We start from the raw sequence: 27,426 nt of genomic DNA, 5'->3' as shown, positions 1-27,426 counted from the left end.
GGCTGGGCATATGCCCTGCTTCTGCCATCTGTGGAAAACAGCAGTGGTCAGACCCTGCACTTCATTTTTATTCCCACTTGGAGTAAAACATACTCCTTTCCAAGAGTAACTTAAAAGAAATGATTTCAGAATTTTAATGCTTCTGTTAAATCAGTTACATTTACCTATTTGTATGTTGTTAAATACAATTATTTATTCAGATACAAATATGCATTTTTATTGTTTATGCATTTTTAATGTTCAATTTGCTGAATCTTTGAGCAACACAAAACACCAAAATAGGGGCTTACTTTTGTCAAACTAGAAACAGAATTTAAGAGAAAAGACTCCTTGCAAGGACGCGTGATAAAACTCAGAGGAGAAACATGCACACATGTCAAAGGTCTGTTGAAGGTTAAGTGAAGGCTTTTCTAATTTTCATTTTATCCTCTTCAGGATAGTGATAGAAAACTAGGCTTATTCTTATGAAACCCAACTGCATACGTTTTGCAGCCAATGCATGTTTTTATAGCACCAAAACTGTCAATATTCAGGTTTTATTACAGGTTTACTGGTGCTCTGTTAGACCCCAGTCCTGAGCTATCCTGTCCACCCAAGCAGAGGACTAAGACAGTATAAGCCCCATTTTATTTCTGTGCATTAGCTCCCTCCATCCTGGTAAACAAGCTAAAAAGCCAGCTAATACAGCTGACATCTTGAATTATGTAATTTCTCATAATACATGCCAGAAATGCTATTCAGCCCTACTATACATGCAGGAATGCTGTTCAAAACCTTCCTTCTGGCTCAGCAGCGTGGCCAGCGGTACAAAGGGTACTCGGCAGGCAACGGGGATTACTGAGCTGTGCTGGGGGAGGAAGGAAGGCTCCATAACCATCATCCCTTGCTACATCCTTCATAGGAATCTGCCAGACATGAAGGGTAACCACAGTGACAGGGAGACAGAGACGTACTGGGAGGAGATGGCTTGTGGTGAAAACCCAGGTTTAGGATCAGCACTTTGTATTCCTGTGAGACAAGAAATTTTCTGCCTGCTTAAGGGCTGCTGAAATTTGCAGATTTTTGCAAGACAGACATACAAGAACCAGAATAGTTGTCGCATTTGTGCCTGAAATTCACTGGAAAAAAAACGTGTATGTTAGGCTGGCACATTCAAGGTGCTGCCCCTCAGTTTGAAGGAAAAATGAGGATTTAAAAGATACCTGTCAGCAGTAGCGGGGCTGCTCAGTTATTCCTAATGCAGTGTTTGCGGCAAATTCTCAACAGAGCCCCTAATAATATTTCACAGTATTACAAAAAGCTTCCTCCTTTTCCGACTGCGGTTAGTGGTAACTATGCCATTACATCCTTTGGGACCATGAACAGCCACAGCTGTCAACCCCACCAGCAGCATCGTACTCGTGTTTTAATAAATTATGTTTTGAGCAGGGTGTTTGCAATACAAGGAAAACTGACAGAAGACACACCATTTGGTATTGACCTACTAGTAAGCACCTGCCTTCAGGATTTAACAGATCAGAAAGGCTTTTTTTCTTGAAACATATTCTTTGTTTTAATACATATGTCTAGTTGCTGTCTGGATCTGTTTATAGGCTGTGGGGGTCTAGGGCAGGCACTGAGACCTGCCACTCACTGAAAAGTTTGTGCTGTTATCTACATTCACCTAGGGAAGGTGCAACCATAGCCAAAACCAAAGAACAGAATAGAATATATCTTATTTGGTCTAAGTACTTGGAAAGTTAGAACTGTCTCTGAGAAAAGATTTTGGTTTGTGGTACTAGTATGGATATGACATACCCTCCAAAACAGGATGGCTGCATCCAAACTGCCTTCTGGGAATAATCCCTGGCCTACGCCAATGCCCTGAACATGGCCAGGCAGTGGCTGGGACAGTGCTAATAGACCCAGGTGACAAGTCTGCTGGGAACCACTCCAAAACCTTCTCAGTGTACATGGTCAGGTTTCTGTACTCAGGTCTGTGTTCTGGAAATGTTTAATTTACCAGCAGGAAGACAGCTGGTCGACGTGTGGAAGTCTGAGAAAGTCGACTATATCCTCTTTCCCTGTTGCCTTCAGAAGGGTATCTCTTAACAAGCCACAGACGTTAGATCACTCTCCCTTAGCACTTCTTATCCCACGAGGATATTTGCCCTTTTGCAGGACCCATGGCTTTCAGAGCCATTTACGAGAAAATCCAGGACTGAAGAATTCACAACATATGTCTCCACCATGGCTGAGAAATTACGGGCTCCTCATGCTGAAAGACCTCTACTCCCACTGACATGTACTCACAAGCTAAAAATTAACCACCTTTTTTGTTTCCTGGGGACTTTCTCAAATTTGGACTGAACCAGTCAATGTAGCCAGCATAACTCAAACCCAAAATTCAGCCCAGATACAATGACCAAGGATATTAAAAACTCAAATGTTGCTTCCAACTGCTGTCATTAAGAGCTCCTCTTTTCATCTTTGGAAATCAGCCAGGTACAGGTCTGCCAGCAATACTTATGTTATAGGTCATGTTTTCATCATTTGAACTAATATTCTAGCAAATCCTTCAGATTCACTTTCAGAATTTGGCTTAGTTGCCTAAACATAGGTCTCTGGCACCCTTTGAGATGCCATAAGATATCCTGCCTGGATTTTAATTGCCAATTGAGAGCGGAGACCTGCCAGTCTTGTTTCGTGATATCTCAGAAATCTTACAGCAGCTCACGGTACAGATGCGTTTGTTTGTGCATCTGAATTAAGCCTACAGAGATGCGTGAGCAAGCTATACTAAACAATATAGTTGTAAACTGTTCTCTTCGGTAATAGTGAAAGTTGATGGTTTTCTTCCAGATTGCAAGCTAAATAATTCAATTTAATTAAGCCAAAAAGATTTTTGCCTAAGGTTTTTGTTTTTTTTTTAAATTTTATTTTATGAAAAGGTGAGTCACTATGGTATACTATACATGGTATTACCTACAGAACAATAAACAACCTTTGATCAAAAGTTTCACTCTTAATTTCTTCATTGTATATATTTCTCCCAGGCAAAAAGATCAATTTTCTAGGCCATGAGAAACACTCAGTCACATTAATAGAAGCTGCAGATTTGAAATCAGGCTACCACTTTGAAACTGTCTTCAGAAGTATACTTACAGTTTAGTTATAAAATGATATATTGAAAAGATAAAAAGGAGAGAAAAATAAAGATCTATTGGAAAACATAAATAACTACATATTTTCCTATAGTTTTAAAATTTGCTTTAGTTATTTAATAGGCCATATTGTAGGTAGTATGAATGAAAAAAAACCAAACCAGTCAAACAAAACCCTCCACTATGTGTTTAAATGAGTATGATACAGTATAGCTGATACATAAAGCATTGTACCAATAAAAGGGGTGCAAGATGCCAAATATGATACAATTATGTATTTGTTATTATACCTAGTGTAGAATAGAGTGTATATTCTCTTTCAGAGAAAGCAATGAAATAACAAAGAATTATAATATAAAACAATCCTTCTAGAGAAGAAATATTCTGAATTTTAAAATTTTGATAAAAATATTGATATTTTTCCCTTAGTAAACATAACAAACTCTTTTTTGAAGTAGCAGGTTTGTTACATGGATGGAGGGAGATGGCAGCTTTGCATCCAGTAATCACAAGAAACTGTAGCTAATTTAAAATGAAGACACAAAAGTTAGCTTTTTAACTACAGTATCGTATTTTCTCATGGATACTGACCACTACCAGTAAGACACAAAGAAAAATTACCCAAGACATGGCAACTTTCAGGGAGATGTATAACATGGTATAGTGAAACTTACTTTTGATGATCTCCCAGTGGTCTTTGTCCAATGGATTTTAATAATGACTCTGGTCGAACTGTTAATTTTGGTGATGTCTTGGGGCTAGTATCAGAGTCTCCACTTTCTTCATCTCCCATGGCCTTAATATAGCTCCCACTTCTCATTCTTCTGCAGGGGATCTCTTCATCTTTCCCACCAGCTGGGTATCCTCCCCATTCATCCTGAGGTACCTAATGGAGACCATAAAACACACACACGAAATGTGCATTATTCTTTTCATATATTTAAATACTTCCTTCAATTTTTCATTTTACAAAGACAAGTCATTATTTTTTTATTCTTCAGAAACAGATCACTTGGAAAGAAATTTCTAAGGTTCCCAAATGATTTGGCAATTTAATTCCAATGTCAAGATTGGAAATTTTCAGTTTATAAATGGAACCTAAGGAACCTAAGGAACAATCAAGTCATGGTTTGTGAGCTGAGCTGCAATATTTATTTGTAGACGTACTTTAAATTGCAGGAAGTAGCTTAGCTTAACCTCTTAAAAGTTTGCACACAGATTTTCAGCTGATAAACAATAAGTTGATCAGGTGTTTCAGACCTAAAACTCATTGAAGGCTGAGCACTTCAGAGTCTTTTACCAACTCTCCTTATATGAGGTTCTGGCTGCTTTTCAGGAAGGTGAATCAAGTATTTAAGTTAAACTAAGCTGTGATTTTGGCATAAATGGATAGGATTCTGATTTACGGCAAAATTCTGTGAAAAAAAGCAAATGTGGCAATTTGTCCTTTTTCTTATTTAAAAACTGCAAAATAGTTTGTAGAGGCTGTAACATATCAGCCAGCTAATTATTAATACATTTGGTTGAGGCTGCTTTCATCCAGTTGAGGTGGTTTTCCAAATAGTAAGATGGGTAGTCAGCTAATCCACAGCTGGTGGATGGATATCCCTCTGCACCACAAATTGGCAGAGCATTGAGCAGGAGTAGATTTTCCAGTCCAAGGTGAAATCAGCCTTAAGACTTATGGATAAACTCAGCAAGCCTGTCTCTGCCAGTATTGCTGATTCTTTGCTTTTTGTTTAATCTTCCAAGGTGCTGAGTCCTCTGGTCCTAATCCAGAAACACACTTAAGCATTTACTTAACTTAAAGGATATAAGCAACTCTCTGAAATCCATTAGAATGACTCATGGTGAAAAAGAAGGATGTGACAGAATACATCAGTGGACCAGGGCTGATGCACTTGGCAGCATCAAGTCCTTTATAAACATAATGACTTCATATATATTAAACAGTACAATGGCATTATTTGCCAATATACTATAAATCTGAACTTTCAGTTAAACATATATTAAGGAGTTTCTGCAAAGCAGGATGTCTAATAAAGACTTTCAAGTCAAACATATTTGAGACCTTCTACAGACAGAGTTCACTGTGGAGCTGAAGCAAATGCTCCCATTGGTTTCAGCAGTCTTGGAGATCGGATTTAAATAACTAACATGATGTGCCTGTTATCTTTACTGCCCTTTCAAGATACATGAATTAGCCACACACCAGGTGAACAGACCTGGTGCTTTGGGTCCCAAAAAAGGATTAAGGGGGAAATGAAGTTTTAAAAAGGGGTGAACAAGTAAAGATAGAGATATTAAAGAAACAAGCTCAGGAGAGAAAAAAAGGGAGACTGAAGATGAAGTCAGATAAGAAGAGATGAAACAGATCACACAGATGATAAAAATGTTACAGACAAATATCAGAGAAATAAATTATGAGTTATATTCTTATATGAAGTAATAGGACAGAGCATGAATCCAAATGAAATATGGGTTAGATCATGCAAAGAAATAAACTTTTCATATTATTCAGCTTTGGATGGTGATTGGAAAGGGAGCATGAAAAATATTCCCAAACTTGAAGCCTGTAAATGTGATACATCATCCTCATTTCTTTTCTAAGCCCTAGTATATATGAGATTAATGTTGGAGGAAGGATTTTTGAGATTCTAGGAGACCTAAAAGGTATTTACATGTAGTGATAGTTGTAACAGCCAGACTCCTAAAATATACTAAAAAAATATATTTCTTAAGCTTTTTTTTATCTACAGCTGGCAACACTATTAACTGTAAAAATCTGATTTAGAGAGCTGTATTAAGAAAAAATAATTGATATCATACAAACATACTCTCACTTTTAAATCTTCTTTATTACTTGTATGTCAGCATAGCTAAAAACAAAATCCAAATGCTGAAAAAGCATTTGTTGGCATCTACATGGGCCCACTGCAAGCTATGGGCCCACTGTTCAATGGGCCAGCAGCTATGGGGCACTGCAAGCTATGGGCAAGCTATGGGCCCACTGCAAGCTATAGGCCCCTACATGGGCCCACTGTTCAATTTTCTGTACTAAAGCTGAATTAGTATGTTCAGTCTTAAGACTCTTTTTTCAAAAAACTCATAACTTTTTCATAGAATAATTATTTTGGCTTCAAATTTCTTTCCTCCATTTTAGCTTGAAGATAATTAAATAGAAAGTTTAAAAAGGCATTGATCAATAACCTCTTACCTACTGAAATGCAAAAAATGATTAGTTTCTCAACTTAATTTTGTCTGAAATTCCATACTCAAATAACTAGATAAGGACTGTATTTAAATGAATAAACAGAGGCTTATTTGTTGATTGAAGTTGAAATCTTACTTTAAAAGATAGGAATGACTGATTTTTTACATTAAAGTATCTAAAAAATTAAGTTTCTTCACTGTGATAAGGAGCTTCATGAGGACAAATCTTACAGTTACGTGCCTTACTGTTTTTGTTGATTACATTTCTTTTGCTTTCTGAATTCATAAGTTAAATTAATTCACATAAAAGCTAAAAACTGAAAAAGCCCTGCTCCATTTGTGCTTGTGATGTACTCACGGTACACACAAATGCACCAAGAATCACTTTCTAATCAGAGTAACTCGTTGACTATCACAGAAGCCTTTATGATTGAAAAAACATTATTCACAATTAAAATATATGTATTTTTTTACCCTTGAGCCATTCAAAGGCACAGAATACAATGAACACAGGGAAAATGCTTCTGGAGCCTGGCAAGTAAGTTTGACAATGTGTTCTCTCAGAAGGTTTCATGCAGAGCCTAGGAAAACAGCTGGAGTCCTTTTGCTGTCTCCAAAAGCCAACGAAAGGGCCCTTGACATTGTTTTCTCTCATGGACTGAGAATAGAAGCAAAATTTGAGTCCCAGTTCAGCCTGGTTCATAATTTACTTTAGCTGATAGGTGAAATACTTGGAAAAATCTTTCCAAATCCAGGCCATCTCAGACCCCAACATAGCTCTAAAGAAAAGCAGAAGTATTATACTAGTGCAGGAAAGATTTTTATTTTGAAATATTAACAAAAATATTTAACAGCATGTGTGAGGGTCATTAAAGGTATAGTTTCCAAAACATGAAAAGGGCTTTGCAGCTCACAGAAATGCTTTCTTACAATAGTTACCAGCCCCTGAAATTCCCATCTGCAGGGCTTGCAGCTGCTAATTGGAAATAATTACCCTAATTATCTACTTGCATATAGTGATGAGTGCTGATATTTATAATGTCTAAAAAGGCCTTCCTCCTGTTGTAGATGTTAACATGAACCCTTGTATATGCAGTTTCTATCCACAGAGGAGTTAGACTGCATATTACCATATGAATTTCCTTTTGTAAGAACAACGAGCTGACAAGGTCTGGATCTTTTCATTTAATTTTGTCACCGGCTGCTGACTTGGTTATAACTATTACAGAAAATGATGAGTCTCTTTCATAAATTTCATGCACTGTTGCTGTGAGGAGCACAACCAGGTTCAGAAAATTTAGGATCTTTTAATTGTTCTGCTACTGATTGAATGTGATATCTTACATTAGTCACCTAGGGCCAATTTTATTAAAGCACCTGGTACCCAAAACTTACTACATTTTATGGAGCTGATCCTGAGAGTGAACTCCAGAACCTTAGGTAGGACCCTGAATTCCCCATAAAAGGCATTTAGGAGAGTTAGCTCCTTCAGAGTAGAATCCAAAAGGAACCAAAAGGTCCCTTTAGTTAGCAACCAAAATGCAAAGCATGAAGAAAAATCTCAAACATTTCTCCTTTCTTGGGTTTATTGTACCCAATTACAGGCAGCAAAAAGGCCCTTCTGTCATTTCCCATTCACAGCCTAAAACCATCTTCTGAAGAACAAATTCAGATTTTTTTTTCAAAGAACTGAGCAGTCTTATTCTTTCCTTCCATGATGAAACGGCTGTGGAAGTGGGAGACGTTACTGCTCACCTTCTAATCAATAATGGTCGGAGTGCTTGGGAAGGAGAAGACTTAGGGCTGATAAATAAACTGGCATGCTCTCCTCCTCTTTTTGTATCTCATGGCCTTGTCATGAAATGCTCACAGATTGCCTGGGGAGGGCTGGTTAGAAGAGAAGGGCTCCATGTACAAGAAAGGGTGTGTTGCAGCCTCGTGATCCAGGCACTTTCCTGGAATGAGGGAGCTCAGTTATAGTCCCTGGGCCAAACACTCACATGAATTTTATGTGAAAGGGTGTTTGGATAAAACTTGTGGAACATTTTAACAAAGAAAGAAGTGCCTTTGATCCAAACTGCCTTATAGCCTGCTGCTCAGAATGCAATTTGGGGAATTGAGAAGATGGGGGTTTGACCTTGTACAGGCTAAGGAAGAAACTGAACTCACATCTTCACAGTGGGTATTCTAGACACTTTGTTACTATGAAAATGAATTTCCTTGTTTTAAAATAAAAGTAAGTATCGTTGTGTTTTGTTAGAAGTCCTTCCTGTTGGGTTTCTTGCTTGTGCTCAGATTAGATGGATTTCGGACCCCTGACTGGACTTCGGCAGTAAGTCTGTCCCCTGATTCTCAGGTTGCACAGATTCTGTGTGTAAGCAACAGCGTGTTGTCAGGGAAAACAGGGATGAATTCACCAAACCTCCGGAACAAACTAGGAATCATGGAATCACTGAGGTTGGAAGGGACTCTGGAGGTCTCTAGTCCAGCCTCCTGCTCGGTCAGGTACAGCAGGTTGCCCAGGACTGTGTCCAGCTGGGTTTTGAACGTTTCCAAAGATGGAGACTCCACAACCTCTCTAGGCAACCTGTTCCAATGTCTGACCACACTCAAGGGGAAAAGTTTTTCCTTATATCTAATCAGAGATAGGTAATCTAGGCTCCCATTTAGGAACTAGTGCTAGCAGTGTGAATACCGAACCTTGCGTCTAAGAACTACTGATGTCAAAACTGGAAGAACCAATGAAATATTAAATCTTCTGGACTTTGACTGCTGTTATTCAAGCTTTTTTATTTCAGTTTAGGATTTAGCTAAAGAAGTCAAACTGGCAACAGCCACTGGCATTTCAAAACAGATCTGTTCCTGATGTTCCAACTACTTCTATGGCATTTGCTCTCAGCTCCCAGAATTTTAAAGGTGTTCCACCACTAAACTGCTGATCTGCTTAAAATCTGGCATATCACTTTACTATCTAAAATGAAACACTTCTAAATACATGGCTTCAGCTGCGGGAGCTGACTATCACTTCTTCATATTTCTCATTCTCAAAGGTTAAAATGAGGATTACCTACCTCACAGGAGTCCTGTGAAATTTAATTAGTATGCAGATGTAAAATGCACTGAAATATTCATTATGACCTAAATCTTATTTTAGTAATATAAATTTCACATTTTACTAGAAGCAGAAGCTGTCTGTGCATGAAATTAGACTATAGATTATATGAAGAAGGATAAGATATGAAACACTATGTAGTAGATATGTAATTTTTGTAATTTTATGCTTTCTCAGCATGGTCAAGATGACACCACCCCCCCCCCCAAAAAAAAAAAAAAAAAAAAAAAAAGAAGGGGACAATCTGAAATGCAGGTAAGAGATTTTCTCTTAAATTATGCCTTCTTCAAGGAGCCTCAGAAAAACAGCCTTTGTGCACAGCTACAAGTAGATAAAAGTAGATGACAATCTTGCAAGGCAGACAGAAATGCTTTTTAGCATGGTAGAAAGTTTCCTTGATATTATAATGGGAGGTGGGAGCTGGACCTCCTGTGTTTTCAAAAATTTTGCTGAAGAAGGAACACTGACCAATAACTAGAATTTTCTTCTGAATTTAATGACACTAATGACATTCCCCTATTTACTGGCTGTGGACTCTAGACCCTATTGGTCTAGGTTTTTGCAGGAGGGAAGAGTGCAGTATCTGAAAATAAAACCTTTTTCCTTAGTAGCTAACCTTATGTCTACACCTCAACACCATGCTCAGTGCACACTTTTAACTAGGGTTTTTTGTGTTTATTTTTTTAATGTATTGATTCATTGTTCAAAGAATATGAATTGTACAATGGAGCCATTCAAAAATCTCTACAAAATATGCCAGGGACTCCTCTTCACCACTATCAATGCCAATCCTCATAATTAGCTTTAATTTTCACATGCCACCCCCTACTCCCTGAGCTCGTTGACCGCTCAGAAGCACAGAGAGTTCTTGCAGCATTCCCTGAAAGTCCGTTGACACTGTCCATCAAGGCAGGAGCTAATCTGAGAAAGCAAGAGGCATTGTTGTCTTGCCAGCCATTCTCTCCAGGCTTTGCTACGAACAGCCATAGTATCATAGGAAGAGGAAGAAAATCACATAGATCCCAAACAATATTGTTTGGGATCTATGTGATTTTGCTTTACACTGGGTTGAAAACAACTTGAATTCAGGAATTTGAGAGTTGGGAATAGACTGGACACCCATGCAGATCACAGAACACAAACATAATATTCCAGCTGGGAGATGTTTGAATAGGCAAACCAGTACCAGCATTATTTACTGCCTGATTTTAGTTTTTCATGTGTAGTGCCGAGCAAAGCTGCGCTAACTGATCCTTGATGGAAAGAAGACTTCCGTCCAGTGTACTCAGGATTGCTTAGTCACCACTTCTGTATTTTCTACAGAACACTGTTCTTTTCATTTAAATAATACTTTATAACCATTATCTCAACAGTGATGAACTCAAAAAAAAAGAACCAGCACTGTTTCCTAACTGGTTCTCCAGCAACAATGTAAATTGTAATCCGAGGATGGTTAAATACTGTAAATAGTGTTGTGAGGACTCTGTGGCGTTGTTTATACTGGTTGGATGAATGTGGGCCAAATGCCCAACTCATGACCCGCTGTGCTCATACTGCTGGCAAAGACCCTTGCAGTTCAGCCACCTCCAAATCATCTGCTATGTTGCTAGGTCTCTCTGGGACCCTCTGGACTCTGGGCTGTTTTGACATGGTGGAGCGAGGTGCAGTCAGATGGCAGTGGTGGGCTTGTCCACACTATAAGTGATTTTTGCTTGCTAATCCTGGAGCTCACTGAGATCTTGTGCCAGAACTTTGATATGAGATGAGCTTGGACTGAAGGGAGGGCTTGGCCTATACTTAAATGAGAACCTAGATATATATAGCCTTTCAATCTAAGACACAAAAACTGTAAGGATTCAACCAAGAAACCTAGGTTCCAGTTGGCTGTGTGCTTCCTTTGGTAAGTCACCCAGGATGCTGCTTCGTGGTCAGCTTACGCTGCTTTAAAATTATACTACCATCAACTTAAGTGGGGCAGGTTTTCCTTAAGCAGTATTCAGCTTTTCAAGAAATGCTAGTGATGGTAAAGTGACTTAGAGTGCTGCCTGGAAAATTACCCTAACAACAATAAGAAAGATAAGTAAAGGTAAGTTTTCAGCTGAACTGGTGAGTTGCTCCAACTGGCTGTGCGGCTGCACAGTCAGTACTAGCGAGAGAGAAGGATGAAAATGGTACGGTGATTACCCTAGGGCTGTGCATACATTAGTAAATGAAGACTCACTGTCTTGCCTGGAGGTCAGCTGCCCTGCAGCACTCCACACCCATGCTATTGAGCAATCTTTGCCTTCAAACTGGTGTGACTACCAGGAATGGTCCCTGCCCTGTGCTAAGGCCTGAACCGTACCCAGGAACTGTTTAGGGAAATATTGGCTGGCTTGGATGAAAACAATGCCCAAGACAGGCTGAGCCACATAACAGTATAGAGGATCAGGGTGCAGTGCAGGGTGCAGAACCTTTCCTGACACTATGCAGTTTGATAGCATAGATGTAGCACAAGGTAGCGATTATTTTAATAATGGAGGTCCACAGAAGCATCAAAGACCAAAACTTCTCATGACAATTAATTTGCCATAGTCATGCACCCAGAGTTTGGTTTTCTATCTCTTTGCCTTTTTGGGCCAGCTCATAGCTGCATTTTCCTTTACATCTTTCTCTGTAAATGGAATTAATTTAATTACAATGCAAATTCTGCTAAAACCAAGCATCAAAAGGCTAAAGACCTAAACTGGATTGCAGCTTGTCACTCACTATAGGTGAAGGGGAGCCAGGAATATACCTGCCAGCTGGGCTGCCTGACTGACAGGGCAGCAGATGAGGCCCAGGGAACCACAATATCAGCAACTGAAGCCAAATACAAGTTTTCCTGGCAGATATTTTTGGGAGAGGTAGACTGAATTGCCTGAACCACATTTGCAGGGTGGATGTGTGAGAGACTGAAAGAGTTAATGTCTCAAACATTGTGGCGACTTGAGGCGCTATTTGCATGGTGACGGCAGGTCGGGGAGCACGGGGTGGGGGAGAGCAAGAGCGGGATGTGGAGAGCGCGTGGGAGGATGCGCGGTTCCGGGTTCTGCCGGACCTGACCCTGTATGCCCAGAGGTCACCCAGGGCTGATCTGAGGAAGGGGCTTGCAACTGCCCAAGAGACCCCTCGCGACCACCCCCCTCCCCCAGCGCCTGCGCAGAAAATTGAGAACTTTCTGGAACAAGAACCATGGAAGTCCTGAAGAGGCGTACCTGGAGGTGGGGATTAGCCTATAAAAGACATGCCCCCCCCCCAGGGAAGCGCGCGTGCCTGCCACTGGAGGATTGCCACATGTGTCATCGTCATCGCGGGATCCAAGGGTGGTGATACTTTTTCTTTCTCTTTCCTCCTCTCTTTTCCTTTCCTTTTCTTGCTTCTCTCTTCCTCTGCTCTTTCCAATATGTATGCAAGTTTGGGAAAAATTGTGATGGGTTGCCCGGAAAATAGCTCCATTGCCAAATCGCCTTTGTTCGTTCCTTAAGCTCGCCAGTTCATTAAGTTTGTCCATTTGTGGAATTCGCCAGTTAATAAAGTTGCTGGCCAGACTGTTCCTCTGGGTCATTGTCGTGACTCTACCGACCACGCGGCTCTGCCGAGCAGAGACTGGCTTTTGCCGGTACACAAACCGTCGGGGAATCAAAAAGATTCACCCCTCTCGCAACCCACCGAGTGGGACGAGACAGGATGGAGCCCAGCTATCTGCACAGCACACTGAAGAAAAACAGCCTGTTTTTTTGACGGATGAAGTTGTGGCAGACAAGACTCCCTGAGTGCGAGGCATGTGCTCCTGCTCACGTGGGGTCACCTGCATCCCTGTGGCCTCGCTGCATCACGTCCAATGCTCCCGCAGGCAGCTGGGGCCCTGTGCGGCACAGCGCAGGTGCTGCAGTGCTGTACTATTATTCTGTCCTTTTCTAGCCACTTTCGGAAATGGGAAAATAAAGTATCATCAGCCACTTCAGCCCAGACTCTCAACATTGCATGACCTATCAGCCAAAGTCACCTGTAGGTCCCTCTGGAAATATCTTTGCCTTTACCACTGCAGACACTAAGGAAAATTCAGAATTGTCACCTTATTACTGTGTGAGCGGGGCAAGACCCCACAGACCATTCATGGTCACAGAAGTATAGAGTAAGAGACAAAAATGTTCTTAAAGGAAGAAAAGGAGAGGTGCTCTGAATATACCACAATGCACAGCACCTCCAAACCCACAGAGACTGCAGATGTAGCAAGGACTCCAATGTTGCAGAGCTGTTATAAGGCTAGAGAGGGAAGAAGAACCTAAAAGGCAGCATACCCAGAGCTGACCCAAAAGAAGGCCTGTAGTAACCAATGTCTTATTCAATCTAAGTAGGAAATGTTATCACTTTTTTTCCTATTTGTTATAGGGCTACTACTGAAAAAAACAGTGCATGTCTTTAAAACATAAATAATTTTAAAGGCTATATAAAATAGATAGATTTGCTGCTCATCTGTTTTTCTCCTTTTAAGTAATGACTGACAGTTTTGAACAGTTAACTCCATATGACTCCAATTATTTACCTTACAGAGTAAAATGAGTAGTTTTTGTCTGTCTAGCTACTAGGTAGCGCTTAACTACCTGCACACTTTTGAAAAGATCAGTTCCCCTACGAGAAGTACCAGGGACCTTATCCATATAGACATTCAGCCATTTAAACACATGTGAAACTCCACTTTAAAAAACAACCTTTAGGCACAGCACTGTAAGATGGCCAAAACCAGTTGGAAAAAAAATCAAAGCAACATTTATGAATGCTTCACCATTTTTTTACAGTCACTTCCTTGCAGGAAAAATGGTATAGACTGCTCAGGAGAGGAGCTGGGTCTGGCCTAGGCAGCAAGCCTGCAGCATCGGAGGGTGTGCGCTCATTACAGCTCGAGTGCGTGTTCCTGGCAGTCTCGTTTGACAGATGCAGCTGGCCTGAGTGTATAAAATAATAAGTTACTCCTGGCTGAAAACTTCTTCAGACCCAGCGACACCTTTGGGTAACTACTGCAAAGGTCAGCCTTCAGCTTCGGTGAGGTGAACATTGAAAAACAATTTGGCAAAACACTGTACTAACATTAGAAAGGAGGACAATTCCCCCTGATTAAAGGGCAGTGGGATCATGGCCTCCCTTTTCTACTCCTAGCTTTGACATTTTTACAGTAATAGGGACGTGTTTTGGCAGCTTTAAGAAAATACTAGCTTTGAAATCTTTCCACTCTTGTTTGGAAAAAAGCTTCAGCAATTAATTTCAGCCAATATGAGCGTCCTAGCACATGAGCATGGAAGCAGTGTGCTGTTCTATCATTGATTACCATAGTAATTCAAGACACCAGTAATCTGAGACAACTGTTTGGTCAGAGCTTTACATCATCATTGATTGACTGTATTTATTTTCTGTTTGTTTTTTCTTTTTTTTTCCCTTGGAAGGGATATTTAAGAAGTATTCTGTTTTTTGTGACACGAAACCATCAGCATTCTGTAAATACAGGGAAGTGTCAGCTTTATGAAATCCTTTTCATTTAATGTTAAAATTATAAGTGCAATACTTCAGAGTTATGATGGGTAGATAGAACATTATAAGGAACAAGTACAAGTGGTTGAGCTTGCTGCTCTGTATGGGAGGACTACACCCTTACTGACCTGGGGAATAACTCCACAGAGTGGCCCCAGGTGCTGCACCAGATGTTGCAGGCTGACATTAACACTGCAAATGGACTGTGGGGCTTTAACTGTCCCATCATTTCCCTTATTGTCTGGGCATTACAGGTCTCTCTTGCACATCTCCACTCCTGACTGAACTACCTGAAAGGAGGTTGTAGCAAGGTGGGTGTCGGTCTCTTCTTCCAAGTAACAAGTGATAGGACAGGAGGAAATGGCCTCAAGTTGCACCAGAGGAGGTTTACATTGGATATTAGGAAGAACTTCTTCACCGAAAGGGTTGTCAAGCATTGGAACAGGCTGCCCAGGGAAGTGGTTGAGTCACCGTCCCTGGAGGTATTTAAAAGACGTGTAGATGTGGTGCTTAGGGACATGGTTTAGTGGTGGACTTGGCAGTGCCAGGTTAACTGTTGGACTTGATGATCTTAAAGGTCTTTTCCAACGTAAATGATTCTATGATTCTGTGACTGGGAGGGCACAGGGCTAGCTGAGACATCCTTGTGGGACTGTAATGGACTGTAGAAATCAAAATGGTATAGCACATGTCTATGCTGATTTAGGATGCAGACTGCCCTGCTACCCTACTAGCTACACTAGCTTTTCCTGCTGTGGAAACAAGCCAGTTAATTCTGGAGTGGTGGCTGGTCATAAATCATTGTGAAGGCAGCGTGGGTGATAGTGATTTGGATGCTAGGATCAAAACTCCGCTAGCTCTGGCTAACTCCACAGTATGCATCAGTTGGTAGAGTACTGGATGTAGTTTCGGTAGTTCATATATGGGTTTATGTCAAGCAAACAGATACAATCTAGTTTCACAAAGATGAAGTGCCGAGAAATGTGCATTGGGTTCAAATCCATCCATCCCTGCAAACCAGAGGGAGAGAGCAAAGCAGTAGCATGCCCCTTGAAGGCAACAGTCTTGATTGTGGGAATCTGTCCTGTCCCCAGAAGAGTTCCTGCAAAAATGTACAAGGGGGCTTAACGCCTATTTATCCATTAGCTTGTCCTCAAAGCTCTTCTCCATGTAGGCATAACTTAAACCAGCAAAGAGCCTTGTTGAAACTGCTGCTTTTTTCTTGTTCTTTTTTAAGAGACCAACTCTTGTGCTTTTCTTTCATTCTACAGAGACTACAGCTGACATTATTACCCACATGCTTAGCAGTGCCAGTGCTGTAATGGATGACGCTAGTACTTAAATGCACTAGGAAGACAGGAGTGGGCTGAAGCCATTTTTAGAACAACATGCTATTTTCTCTTTTAGTGCTGACTCATTCACTGTACCTTGTGGTATGTTTACCTTGATTGCTTGCCGCTTCGCAGGCTGTTGAATGGCTGAGGGAGGAATATTAATCAGTGACACGTAGCACTGTGCTCCAGAACTTCAGTGATGGTGAGTGCTGTGCTCTTGCCTGTCTTTTGGCTTTTTTGCAGGAATTACTTTTCTTTAACTAGCATTCACAGGTATTTCAGTCCTGGAAACTGTAAGCAACACTTTTGTATTCATCATTTTAGCACAGCTATCTAGTTCATATCCATTTTTTCTGTTGAAAATCTTTGCTCCTCACTAGTACTCATATCAGAGTAAAATTAATCAAAGTCATTGCACTGTATATGTGTTGAACTAATTAGCCAAAACAGCTGATGAAGACAGAAGAGATCTCACAACTCATTTATCTTTTTCTTAATATATTTTATATTAAAATTAAAATGACATGGAGAGCAGTAGCAGCCACTATAGCTAAAGCTATGCAAAAGTGCACTTCAGTGCATGTGTGATCTACTTGGGCTATTCTGCCTGCAGAGTGAGATGACAGAAGTGTTTTGTGCCCAGAAATGCATTTGTAGCTCAATTTGTCTGCATTCAAAACAGAAATTAAAGGCCCATACATAAAACCTGTTGCTAATCAGTCACAAGAATATGATAAATGCTATTAGTGTACAGTTACAAATGGCTGCTCTCTGCTCCTGTGGTGCTAGTTGACCGTCTGGTTCACATTACAGCTAAGCTGATTTAACGACAAGCTGGAGCCCAAAGGGGCTTCCCACTCTTCCCCTCTCCCTTCTCTCTGCATGTTCCCACCACCTCCACTGTAGCAGGAATGATGTAAATCTGATCTGAGCTTTAGATGAGAAGAATAATCACTATTTTATACAGCTTTATTTCTACTAATTTAGTTCCCTGAAACTGTCCACTTTAGGACTAGATGACCACCCATGCTTGAACAAGGCATGTTGATTGAATCACCTCTAACTTACAACAGCACAGTCCCTGTGCAAGGAGATCCCCCAGCTGCAAGGACTATCTGTGGAGGAGCGGGAAATGTGAAGCCTTAAGAGAGGAGCCAGAGGCTAGCTTGGAGGTTTACCAGGTTAAAGAAATACCTGCTTTCAACCCTAGGACATGACTGAAGCGTATAGTGTGCGGATGCCTTCAAAACCTCTCTTCTCATTTCCTGTTTTCAGGCATCTGTGAATTTGGTAGGTCACTGCTTAGAAGGAAATTTCTTTTGTTCACTCTTCAGAGTTTCAGTTTTAAGGAAAAAGCAGCTCAGTAATTACTGTGGAAGACAAAATGGAAGCCCAGAAACAACAAAGAAAACATGGTCTCAAGCACAGGCCTAAGACACTGCCATGGTCTTCCAGTTTGGGACTCTGGGTGTCTCTTTCCACCAAAACTCTTCAGTGGAAAACAGAAGTAGCAATATTTTATACAGGTGTCGAAAAAAAAAATAACAAGAAGGAGACCAGTAGACAGAAAAGTGAATTGAGTACAGGGAACCTTCATATAACTAGGTAGCAAAGTAAAAACCATATATATTATAGATTTATAATATTAATATATAAACATGGAAAAATATTTTTTATTATTCTGGGTTATGTTTATGTATTCATATATGGGATTGCTGAAGGACTATAATTTCATAGCTTTGCTTTAAAAATAATTTAAAAATATATAGCTGACATGACTCAGGAGAAATGTCTTTTAATATCATGTGTTGTAATGCTATAAACACAGAGGTCCTGTGAAGGGCCTGGGGTTTTTGCTAATCTGTTCACTTGTGCACCTCAGGGAAATCTGCTGCTGCATAATCAGCTCCATAATCCCTTGAATTCTCATTTCCAGATATTCTGGAGCAAGGCAGTATACTCTCCTGGCTAGGGATCCTGACATGTTTCTCTACCTTTCTCAGTTTCTGAACCTAATGATTATTTTTATCCAATCGTTATTTAGTGATGCTTCTTACACTGCCGTAAGAAAAGTTCAATGTCCTTCCTCAGTTTTGCAGATAGAGTAATTGAAGTGTGCAGTCATTAACAAATTACATTTCCTGGGTCAGAGAGAAAGTTCATGGCAGAGCTAATAATGGGACTTATATCTCTGCTCTTAACGATTACAGTGTGACAGCACAGCATACGTCAAAGTAGGAGTTTCAAAACTAAGCATTTAGTTATGACATTGACAGAATGGGGTCCCTTCAATTTGTTTGCTGACCTTGGGCTAGTGAATAAGCCAGCCACTCAACCTGAAGGATAACTATGCTCTGGATGGATATTCAGACTCTACAGAACGTATATTTTATTTTAATATTTTGTAATGAGAATATCCCTGTTGTAGAATTCCTGGTATTATTGCTTTGGACACAACTATGGATTCTTTGTTGTAGTAACTGAGCACTCAAGTCTTAACAAATTTCCATTATAGGATCTCTGTGAATAGGGAACGGCTACTAACCCATTTTTAAAGGGGCTGAAAAGCAAAGATCACAGAGAAAGTCTCTGGTGCAGCAAAACTTTAAATTCACTTCTCCTAGATTTTAAGCTGGATGAACTACCAGTGGATGAACGTTCCTAATTACTGGATGAAAATTGCTTTCTGTAGTCATCCCAAATTCACAAAAAGCATAAAACAATGACTCTGCAAAAAATGTGCTTTCCTGCTCCCGAGGCTTGCCACTGGGCTTGTTCAAAAGTTTAGTGATAACCAAGCTAGTTTGTGAACTCAGTGTTTCACATTCACTTGAGGATGCCGATATAAATTGGGAGTAAGGAGAAGTCCCATGAAAAGTAAAAACTGGTGGCTTCTGCAGAGAAAAATGAGATGTAAAGAGTGGGGAAGAAGAAACAATTAAACATGATGAGAAGGAAAGCACAAAACCCAGCAGAGATGTAGAGGAACCAGAGCTGTCTGTGTAGGAGTATGTCACGGTAAGGAAAAAGCTAGCCATACCTAAACTTCGCTGTAATGTCAGAGCCGTACATGTGGTTTTAGAACACAGACACAAGTGGAAGTCTCTGCACAGGACGCACTTCCAGTTCTGGCTCGTTGAGTTAGATTAAAAACTTCCAGGGAAGTGCAGGCTGTTTTACATAGATAAGAACCATACTTGGATATGAGAAAATATCACAGCTGTCAGTCTAAATTGGAATAATTTTGCATGGTAATGCTATGAGGGTTGCAATTTCTTTATTTTCCTTTCTCTGCCATGAGGAACTCTCCCTGTTTCAGTAGGGAAGACTGATCCTGGATGTCTGCATATGCATTTGAAAAAATCTGGCTCTTCAAGTGTGGCTCATTACTATTGGTCCCTGATTGCTCAGAGGGGAGAGAGCTCTGCACAGAAGTACAAAGGTTGCTAGTCTGTGTTTGCTGGCTTCTGCAGAGTCCGCAGGAACTGAAAATCTCTAAATACATATATCTGGAGTGGAGATTTGCCCATGTTAATGTAAGAATCAGTTAAGTTCTGCAGAAAGAGAAGTTCCTTAAAAAGAAATAAAAGGGAAGGTACTCAGAACAATGTGGGCTTTGCAGGCTGTACTTGGTAAAAATACCTAAGAGAATATTTGTATACTATGTTTTTTCCAGTGGCAAAGCTAGCTGAAGAAGTTATCGTCCCAGCTACTCTTTCCTTTCTGCTCTACTCCCACTGCAGTTCTCTGTACACCTTGATGTGCTAAAGACACTTGTCATGGGACTGTGCTGGACCTAGGCCACGTAAATGATGTAAATGTCTAAAAAAAATATTTTGGAAGCTAATTTTTAAACCCATATCACTTAAACATCCAGATCATCATGCAGCATCATAAATGGCTAGACTAGCATGACTTTGGGGTGGCAAAAGGCAGCAAGCAGAAGGTATAAAAGTTTAAATGTAGGAGAAAGTGGGAGCTGCTTGGTTGCTGCTAAAGAAAACAAGTGTGCAGAACACCACCACAAACAGTCTGAGTACCAGGCCCGAAATATTTCTCTCCCAGAGGTACCCATATAACTTTTAACAAGGATAGCTTATAGTATGGTCTCAAGAGGTTCAGTTCATTATGATTTTGGGTAACCCAGTCACAAAAAGGAAGTTTGTGGGTAATTATCATCATGACAAACCAATTGAGTAACACCAGTAAATTTTTCTCCTGTTACTTAGAACAACATGGAGAAAAGGAATAAAATAACACAAAAATAGAAATTCACACAGCCCGTTTTTAAAATTACTTATTTACAGATGTATTTGACACACTTTTTCTAGCCCCTAGACTGCTGGGAGAACTGCCCCTTTTTTAGTCTGATGTATGGATTTTATTGTTCAGTGTTAACTCCAAAGATGAAAACACATCCACTGACCTTAAATTAATTTATATAACACCAGTTTTATTTATTTTTTAATCTATGCCATATAAACCAAGACAAAATCTAGAGTGTTCTCATTTTCATGGAATATCTATATTAGGTGAACTATCCAGATATTATTTAAGAGAGATACACAGATTAGATTACCCTTGTATTTTTTACAATGTCTTAATGGCATAAACTGTGATGCTTTTTCCATTACAAATATTAAGAAAATCTTCCTCTTACCTGAAGGTAGTGGCACGGCCTCAAGGAAGGTTTGATTTCCTGATGAACCAGAGGCTTATCTAAGTTCAGTGATGATTTGCGATAAGCTTCTTTAGCCTGACTTACTGTCAGTGTGGACCAAGAACTTCTTTTCATATATTTACCATCAGGGGTCATTGCTAGCCCTTCACAAGCCGAACATTTCACGTCATTGTTACTTTTGGAAGTCTTCAATGAGAGATCCCCAAAATGACCCTGGAGTGCCTCAGGGTAGCAATGGGATATATGATCTGCATGGTGCCTATTTACCACACTAGGGGTTCGGTAAGTGCTATCGCTGTCCAAATTATCATCAGAGCTCCACCAGCTGCTCATTCCAGATTTATGCTTGCTTTCTGGTTTTCGCTCCTTACTTTTACTCCTTTTGCCATGCTTGGAATGGTGCCCGTGATGATGGTCGTCCCCTCGACTGTCTCCCTTTGTTCCATTAACGTTGCCCTTGGATGATCCTTCCAGAGAATGAGATTTAGTAAAAAGTTTCTGAACTGAATGAACGAGATGGCGTATTCTTCCTGGGCTCTCACTGCGTTGTTCCGCAGCTGTTGAGGTCCTCTGGTACTGTAAAGTGTGAAATCCATCCCGGTGAAGAGGAAGTTGTTTCTCAAATTGGTCCAAAAGATTTGCAGGAATACGGTTAATCTTAGGGTTACCGTGAGACATGGCGCAGTCGTCTCTTGAGTCGTAATGTGAGCTGTAGTGCATTCTGGGGAAAGTGCTACTTGACATGTGATCGCCCATTACCATGGGCATCATCATGCATTCAGAATGAATAGAGCTGCGTGGTGAGCAACGATGGTGGTCCATCGGGCAACTCTCCGTGGGGCTGAGAAGATACGATTGCCTTGGCTCCTGCCCATGATGGATATGGTCGTGGGTGTGTTCACAATCTTCAGGGGATGCTAAGCCACAAGTATGAGCTGAACATAACTGTGGTTGGTTGCGACTACCAGATAATCCTTTCATATTCCTCGGAACAGGAGAGTATCTTTCTTCATTGAAGTGCTGAGAAGGCGACCATGAGTACTGCTGGTCTGTCAGGAGAACACATAAAACCTATGTTATGTGTCTGATTAAAAGATTAACTTGCAAAATCCAAGTATATTGCAAAACTAAACATTTTTTCTCTACGAGCTTGATGGAAAGTCTCACCATTCATGGAATTTCATTCACCATTTTAAAACTGGTTAAAATTGCTCACTACTAGCAAATTATGGGGTGAATGTAGCCTCCTTCCTGTTTGCAAAATTGCCTGCTAGCAAAAATAAATTTCCCTGCTCTAAATTTTATCAAGCTATTCATTATGCAAATTTACTCAAATAGATTTAATGGATATATTCAAGTATTCAGTTTATATTTGATATTTGGAATTCATATGTCAAGCTTTGTGGCTAGTCATTTAAGTTACATTGGTCTAGTTTTTATTTCTGTGGTTTCTCAGTTGGATATCTTAACCTAAATGTATCCTTTCTCCATGGAGCCATTTTCGTATCACAAACTGAACTTCATTTTCTTAAATGAATCTCAGCTTCAGGATCCCAAGTTCACCGTTCATAAAGATAAATAATAAACAGCAAAGAGAAAAAGAATATGAACATGCTGAAATGAAGCTTAGTTTTTATATCACTAAACAGTTTATGAATAAGCATTTCATACTATTTGAACATCTGTTATCCTTAGTCCAGAAGTATTATCGCTATTCCCGTACATGTAAAGTCTTCTCTATTAGACAGTTTTTCCCTTTTTATATCCAAATTACAAAATATTTATTTAATGACTCTATGTTATTCCTGATAAAACAAATATCTTTAGGTAGAGTCTACGTGGTTTTATATACTTGATTATTTTTTCCTATGGATCATGTGCTGCAAGTTGTGGTTATTAAACAAGCAGATTACTAAATAAGAGTAGCTTGTAAGCAAAGATTTTGGTAGTCAAGCCTTTGATTTTTTTTTCTCTCATGCAATTTCTTGCAGCTGTCAAATGCTACAAACAGAAAATTTAAAAACCCAGAAATGCTTCAATTTGATTTTCGCATTCACTTTCCCTCTTCAATTTCAGCTTATTTAAGCAACATTTCAAAAGCACACAAAGATATAGGATGCAAGACAATCATTTAGAGGATCAGACAGATGCATAAGTGTTTATACAACCCACTTAGCACAGTCTTTCTGCAAATTTGCTCTAAAGAATCTAAATAATCTTGCACAGGTGCCCGATACAAGGAAGTTGAAGGCCTCAACCAGAATGGAAGCCAGAGAATATGTACTCGTTATGTATAACAACATAACTGGACACTGGAGACCAGCCTGTAGAGATACCACAGTAGCCAACAGCACTTTGAGGGGTTTCTAAGCATATGACAAAACTCTCCTAAATCCTATTTCCACTGCTGGTGAAGACTCAATGCCTGGATAGGTCATGAAACAGATCAATACACATCTCTTCAATTTTATTCAACTATTAAGTGTTATGTCATGATACCTTCAAGTCTTCAGCATCAGCAGTCTCATAACCTATATGCTCTAAATTTCCTATACTGGAAGATGCTTAGATAATTTCATTACATCCTAATTTCAACAGAGCTCCACATAGTGTTTTAAAATGAATGTAGCATTAAACTAATAAACAATAAAGTATTCTTCATCCTAGGCACAATCCTGCCACACTAAAGTCAAAGATGGATTTAAGGGTCCAAACATCACCCCCAGACTTTATCATGGTGTGAAACTGATGTGTGTGTGCACATGGTCTTTTCTACTTCTATGTTGGTCTTATACCAGTTTCTTTTACTTAATTCTTGGCTATTTTCACACTAAAATACAATCTTATTACTGTTGATTACTCAGTCTGTTGTACTATTTCGGTTATAATACCCTGCATAAATGTAGTTACAAAAAGGAAGTATAACTGTTTCTCTGAAATAACATAATTTTGATTATCCAATTAAAAATACAGCAATATATAGACAAGGTAGTAAATTATAACAGTGCATTGGGGTTCAGACACATAAGTAGCACTGTAATTAATGGTACTTAACCCAGTATATTACCAAACATTATCAGGGGAATAATAATGGTCCATGTGTTGAACTTAGTCTGTGCTTCCCATAAGGGGTTCCCAAAGCACCTGACAGAGATTACTGCATTAGTTCTTACAATCCCATGAGATGTGGAAGGCACCATTCTCCTTTTACAGAAAAAGAAACTGGAATACAGGCAACATTTTCCAAAGTGCTTGTGGATTTGCTGATTTTCATTTTCACAGTGGTATGAGCCAGAGGGAGGTGGAAGGAAGCTCCTCCATCAAACTGACAGCACGATGAGAGTCAACTCCGAGGTTTTTCGTCACAATCTTGCACATCTATGAATGAAGGTAACTCTTGCACTATGTCTCTGAAGTGCCAATGCATTTAAAAAAAAAGGAAGGGCATGGCAGAGATCCAGAACGAAAGAAAGAGTTAGAAACTCTTTTAAACAAGAAACTCATTTAAACGAATTCCCTAGCACAGAACTGCTAGTCCCTGGTGATTTCTTTAGGCCTCACACAGCATCAAACATAGCCCAGAAGGCTTCAAACATTTTCATCCTGTTACATCCCTAGGAATATGAGATGACATGATTTGATTGCACTGCAATGGATAATCTAACAACAGCTTTTCCATCCCTCATGACTCCCTATGATTCTAGCTCGATGCAACTACAGAAAAATACAATTTTCTGTACCTTGCTTTCACAGCCTTATAGCATTCTCTGTGCCTCATGGAATGTCTGATTTTTTTTGTTTGAAACACAGTAGTTAGAAACTGCTATAGGCATTTAATAAGCATAATCAAAATAATTAAAAACTGAATTAAGAAGGTGACATTTTCCAAAAGTAATTTTCCCCTCTTAAATCTGCCAAAGAGAGTAACTGATACTAGATAAAGTCCCAAATTGCTTACATATGCATGATCTAAATTTATCACTCCAATTAGGTTTGGGCTCTGCTTGGGACATCAAACCTGTTCTATGTCCTAGGCACCATTACTTCTTCTTACAAACCCTCTGAAAATCTTCAGAATTTTGCATTATAATATATAAATTTATCAAGTCATCTGTGCTTTTTACTATTCAGTCAACTTTGTTCAGGAAGCCTGTTTCAGGGCTCGAAGAAACAGTTGAGCTATGGCTGAATGAATTACTGTATGGTACCAGACCAGTGTAATTGACCATGTGCTAGCTCTTAGCCTGCCAGAAATGCAAAGAAAAATGTGCTAGCTTAAAATTCAATTAAGCTAACATGCTTTTCTAGCATTTGCAAGGGGCTAAAAGTGTTTCTATGGTCAATGTCTACAGCTCAGCTGATTCATAAAAATTCGTAAAGCTACAGTATTAATGTTTTTTTCTCAATCCTTTAAAAAGAAATGTAAGATTTTGGTATAACAAAATAATGCCAAATTTATCTAATAATGACAGATTGGACTGGAATTTTAGTCTATGTCTTGAAGATAATATTATCTAGAATAAAATATAAGGGTTTGGGGTTTTTTGTTTTTGTTTTTGGGGGTTTTTTTGTGTGTGTTTTTTTTTTAACAGCAGCTCCTATGTTTTCTCAGGGTAATCTCTCTAAACATATAGAAGTAATTGAGGATACTAATGTCTAGTCCCTTAAAGAAAGTGCCACTATCAGAACCAAAGAACTGAAGAGAGACAGAAGAACAAATAAATGCAACCCAAAGCAGACAGAGGAATAGGAACAGAGAAAAAATATATTATATGTGAGCACAGGAATGTCTTTTTTAAGGTTTCATCAGAGCAAGATGGAATCTTTCCATTGACTTCAATGGATAGTCAGATAATACATAAAGACCAAGACATAGGCTGTTATGTCAGAGAGAATCCACTAATTCCAAAATCCTGAAAATCCCTTAAAGCTCTTCTTTTCAGAGACTATTGTACAGATATAAGTCAACCTTTAACCTTGACGGATGGAAGGATTTCTGCATCCCTTCCTGTCTACTTCAACTCTTTCCCTGTTATGCCATGTCCTTTCCTGCTTTTTTCCTGTTTTTTCTTCTGGACTTTCTGATGCTAAAAGAGTTGCTCTCTCACTCCAAGCAGATGTTTGTTTCCCTGTCTTCAGGGACTGGTCACAATTTTTAGAGCATTCAAGCTTCTTCCTTGTGCCAGCCAGTATCAAGGGAAGAAAGAGAGGTTCAAGGAACAAGATATTGTTTGAAATAATGAACTAGAATTAGTAGTAATGTTCTAGGGAAAAAGGGCTAAAAACCTCTAAGCAATGAAAAATAAGGGCTGTGCATCTCTAGAGTTCCTGGAACACTGCTCTTTGCTAAAGAGAATCAATGTAAAAACACTAGAAACCTGCCTGAAATTCAAAAGAAGTGTGTGTCTCCACAAATCTTTTTGTACTAATCTTTTTGTGTGTTACATATTGAAAGCAACCTTTTGGAGCATAATAATAATAATTCCTAGAACTACTAAATGGTGCCTGATTTTTGCTTTTATTTATTTATTTATTTATTTATTTATTTATTGCAAAGCACTTATTTTTCTGTTGAGAAATTAATTTAAATTGCTTCAACCTTATAAGCGCCTTGGTAAACTGCTTAACCATCTGAAACGTTCGTGCTGTTTTCATTGGAGAAGAAACAGCTCTTTTCTGTAGTGTAACTGGTAAAATATGTTGCTGAAGAGATAACTAATCTAGCTTTGGAAAAGATGTGGTATAGAAAGCCAGACTGCTGCATTGTGCTGTTTCACTCAGTTCAATTAGTGCTGCAAGGTATTATTAAAAAAATATACTCACAATCTAACCTATAACTAATACAAATATTAAATAGTGCAAAAACAAGTATATTAAATAACTACACTTTAAATATTAAAATGCATAAATAAAATGTTTTAGCTGGAGGTTTGTCTGCCTGAGGACTGCAGTAAGTAGCATTACATGAGCACTGTTTCCTCATTAACTCGTTATAGTATTTTTCTCTGTTTTATTCTAACCTTGGAATGAATATTTCCAGGGATTGAGAAGAGTAACTAACCTGCCAAGTGGAAGAAGAAATTCTGGAAATGCCTTAAGCTGCTATTCTCGTCTCATGAGATTTCCAACCTATTTATGTAGCGCAACACCTTGTATAAAATTTACATAAAATTGTAAAGATTGGGTGACTACCTGACTTTAACCTCCTGCTTTAGAAGACGACTTGTATTTGCTGTTACACTGAGTTGAGGCATTTGCACTGCATGCAGTGCATTCACCTATCTGTGAATTCCTATCTAGCCTCTCACGCTGTTTACTTGACATATTGAACTTTGAGGGGTAACATCCCCTCAAAAATAAGTTATATCAGCTCTCTCAGGACTATTGCAACAAGGT

At 39.3% G+C, this 27,426-nt stretch overlaps 1 protein-coding gene across 1 annotated transcript in view; it reads right to left on the bottom strand.

The window, feature by feature from the left end:
* The window catches only part of DLGAP2 (DLG associated protein 2), a 479,848-nt gene that overhangs the window by 65,489 nt on the left and 386,933 nt on the right, over positions 1–27,426 (bottom strand). The window contains 2 exon segments of the mRNA XM_072857796.1: positions 3,818–4,029; positions 21,010–22,079. Of these exon segments, the coding sequence (XP_072713897.1) occupies positions 3,818–4,029; positions 21,010–22,079 (1,282 nt within the window).

Source organism: Ciconia boyciana, chromosome 3 (genome assembly GCF_034638445.1).
Source record: "Ciconia boyciana chromosome 3, ASM3463844v1, whole genome shotgun sequence".
Taxonomy (NCBI): Eukaryota; Metazoa; Chordata; class Aves; order Ciconiiformes; family Ciconiidae; genus Ciconia; species Ciconia boyciana.
The sequence above is the reverse complement of the archived record's forward strand: the minus strand, read 5'-3'. Positions and strand labels throughout refer to the sequence as shown.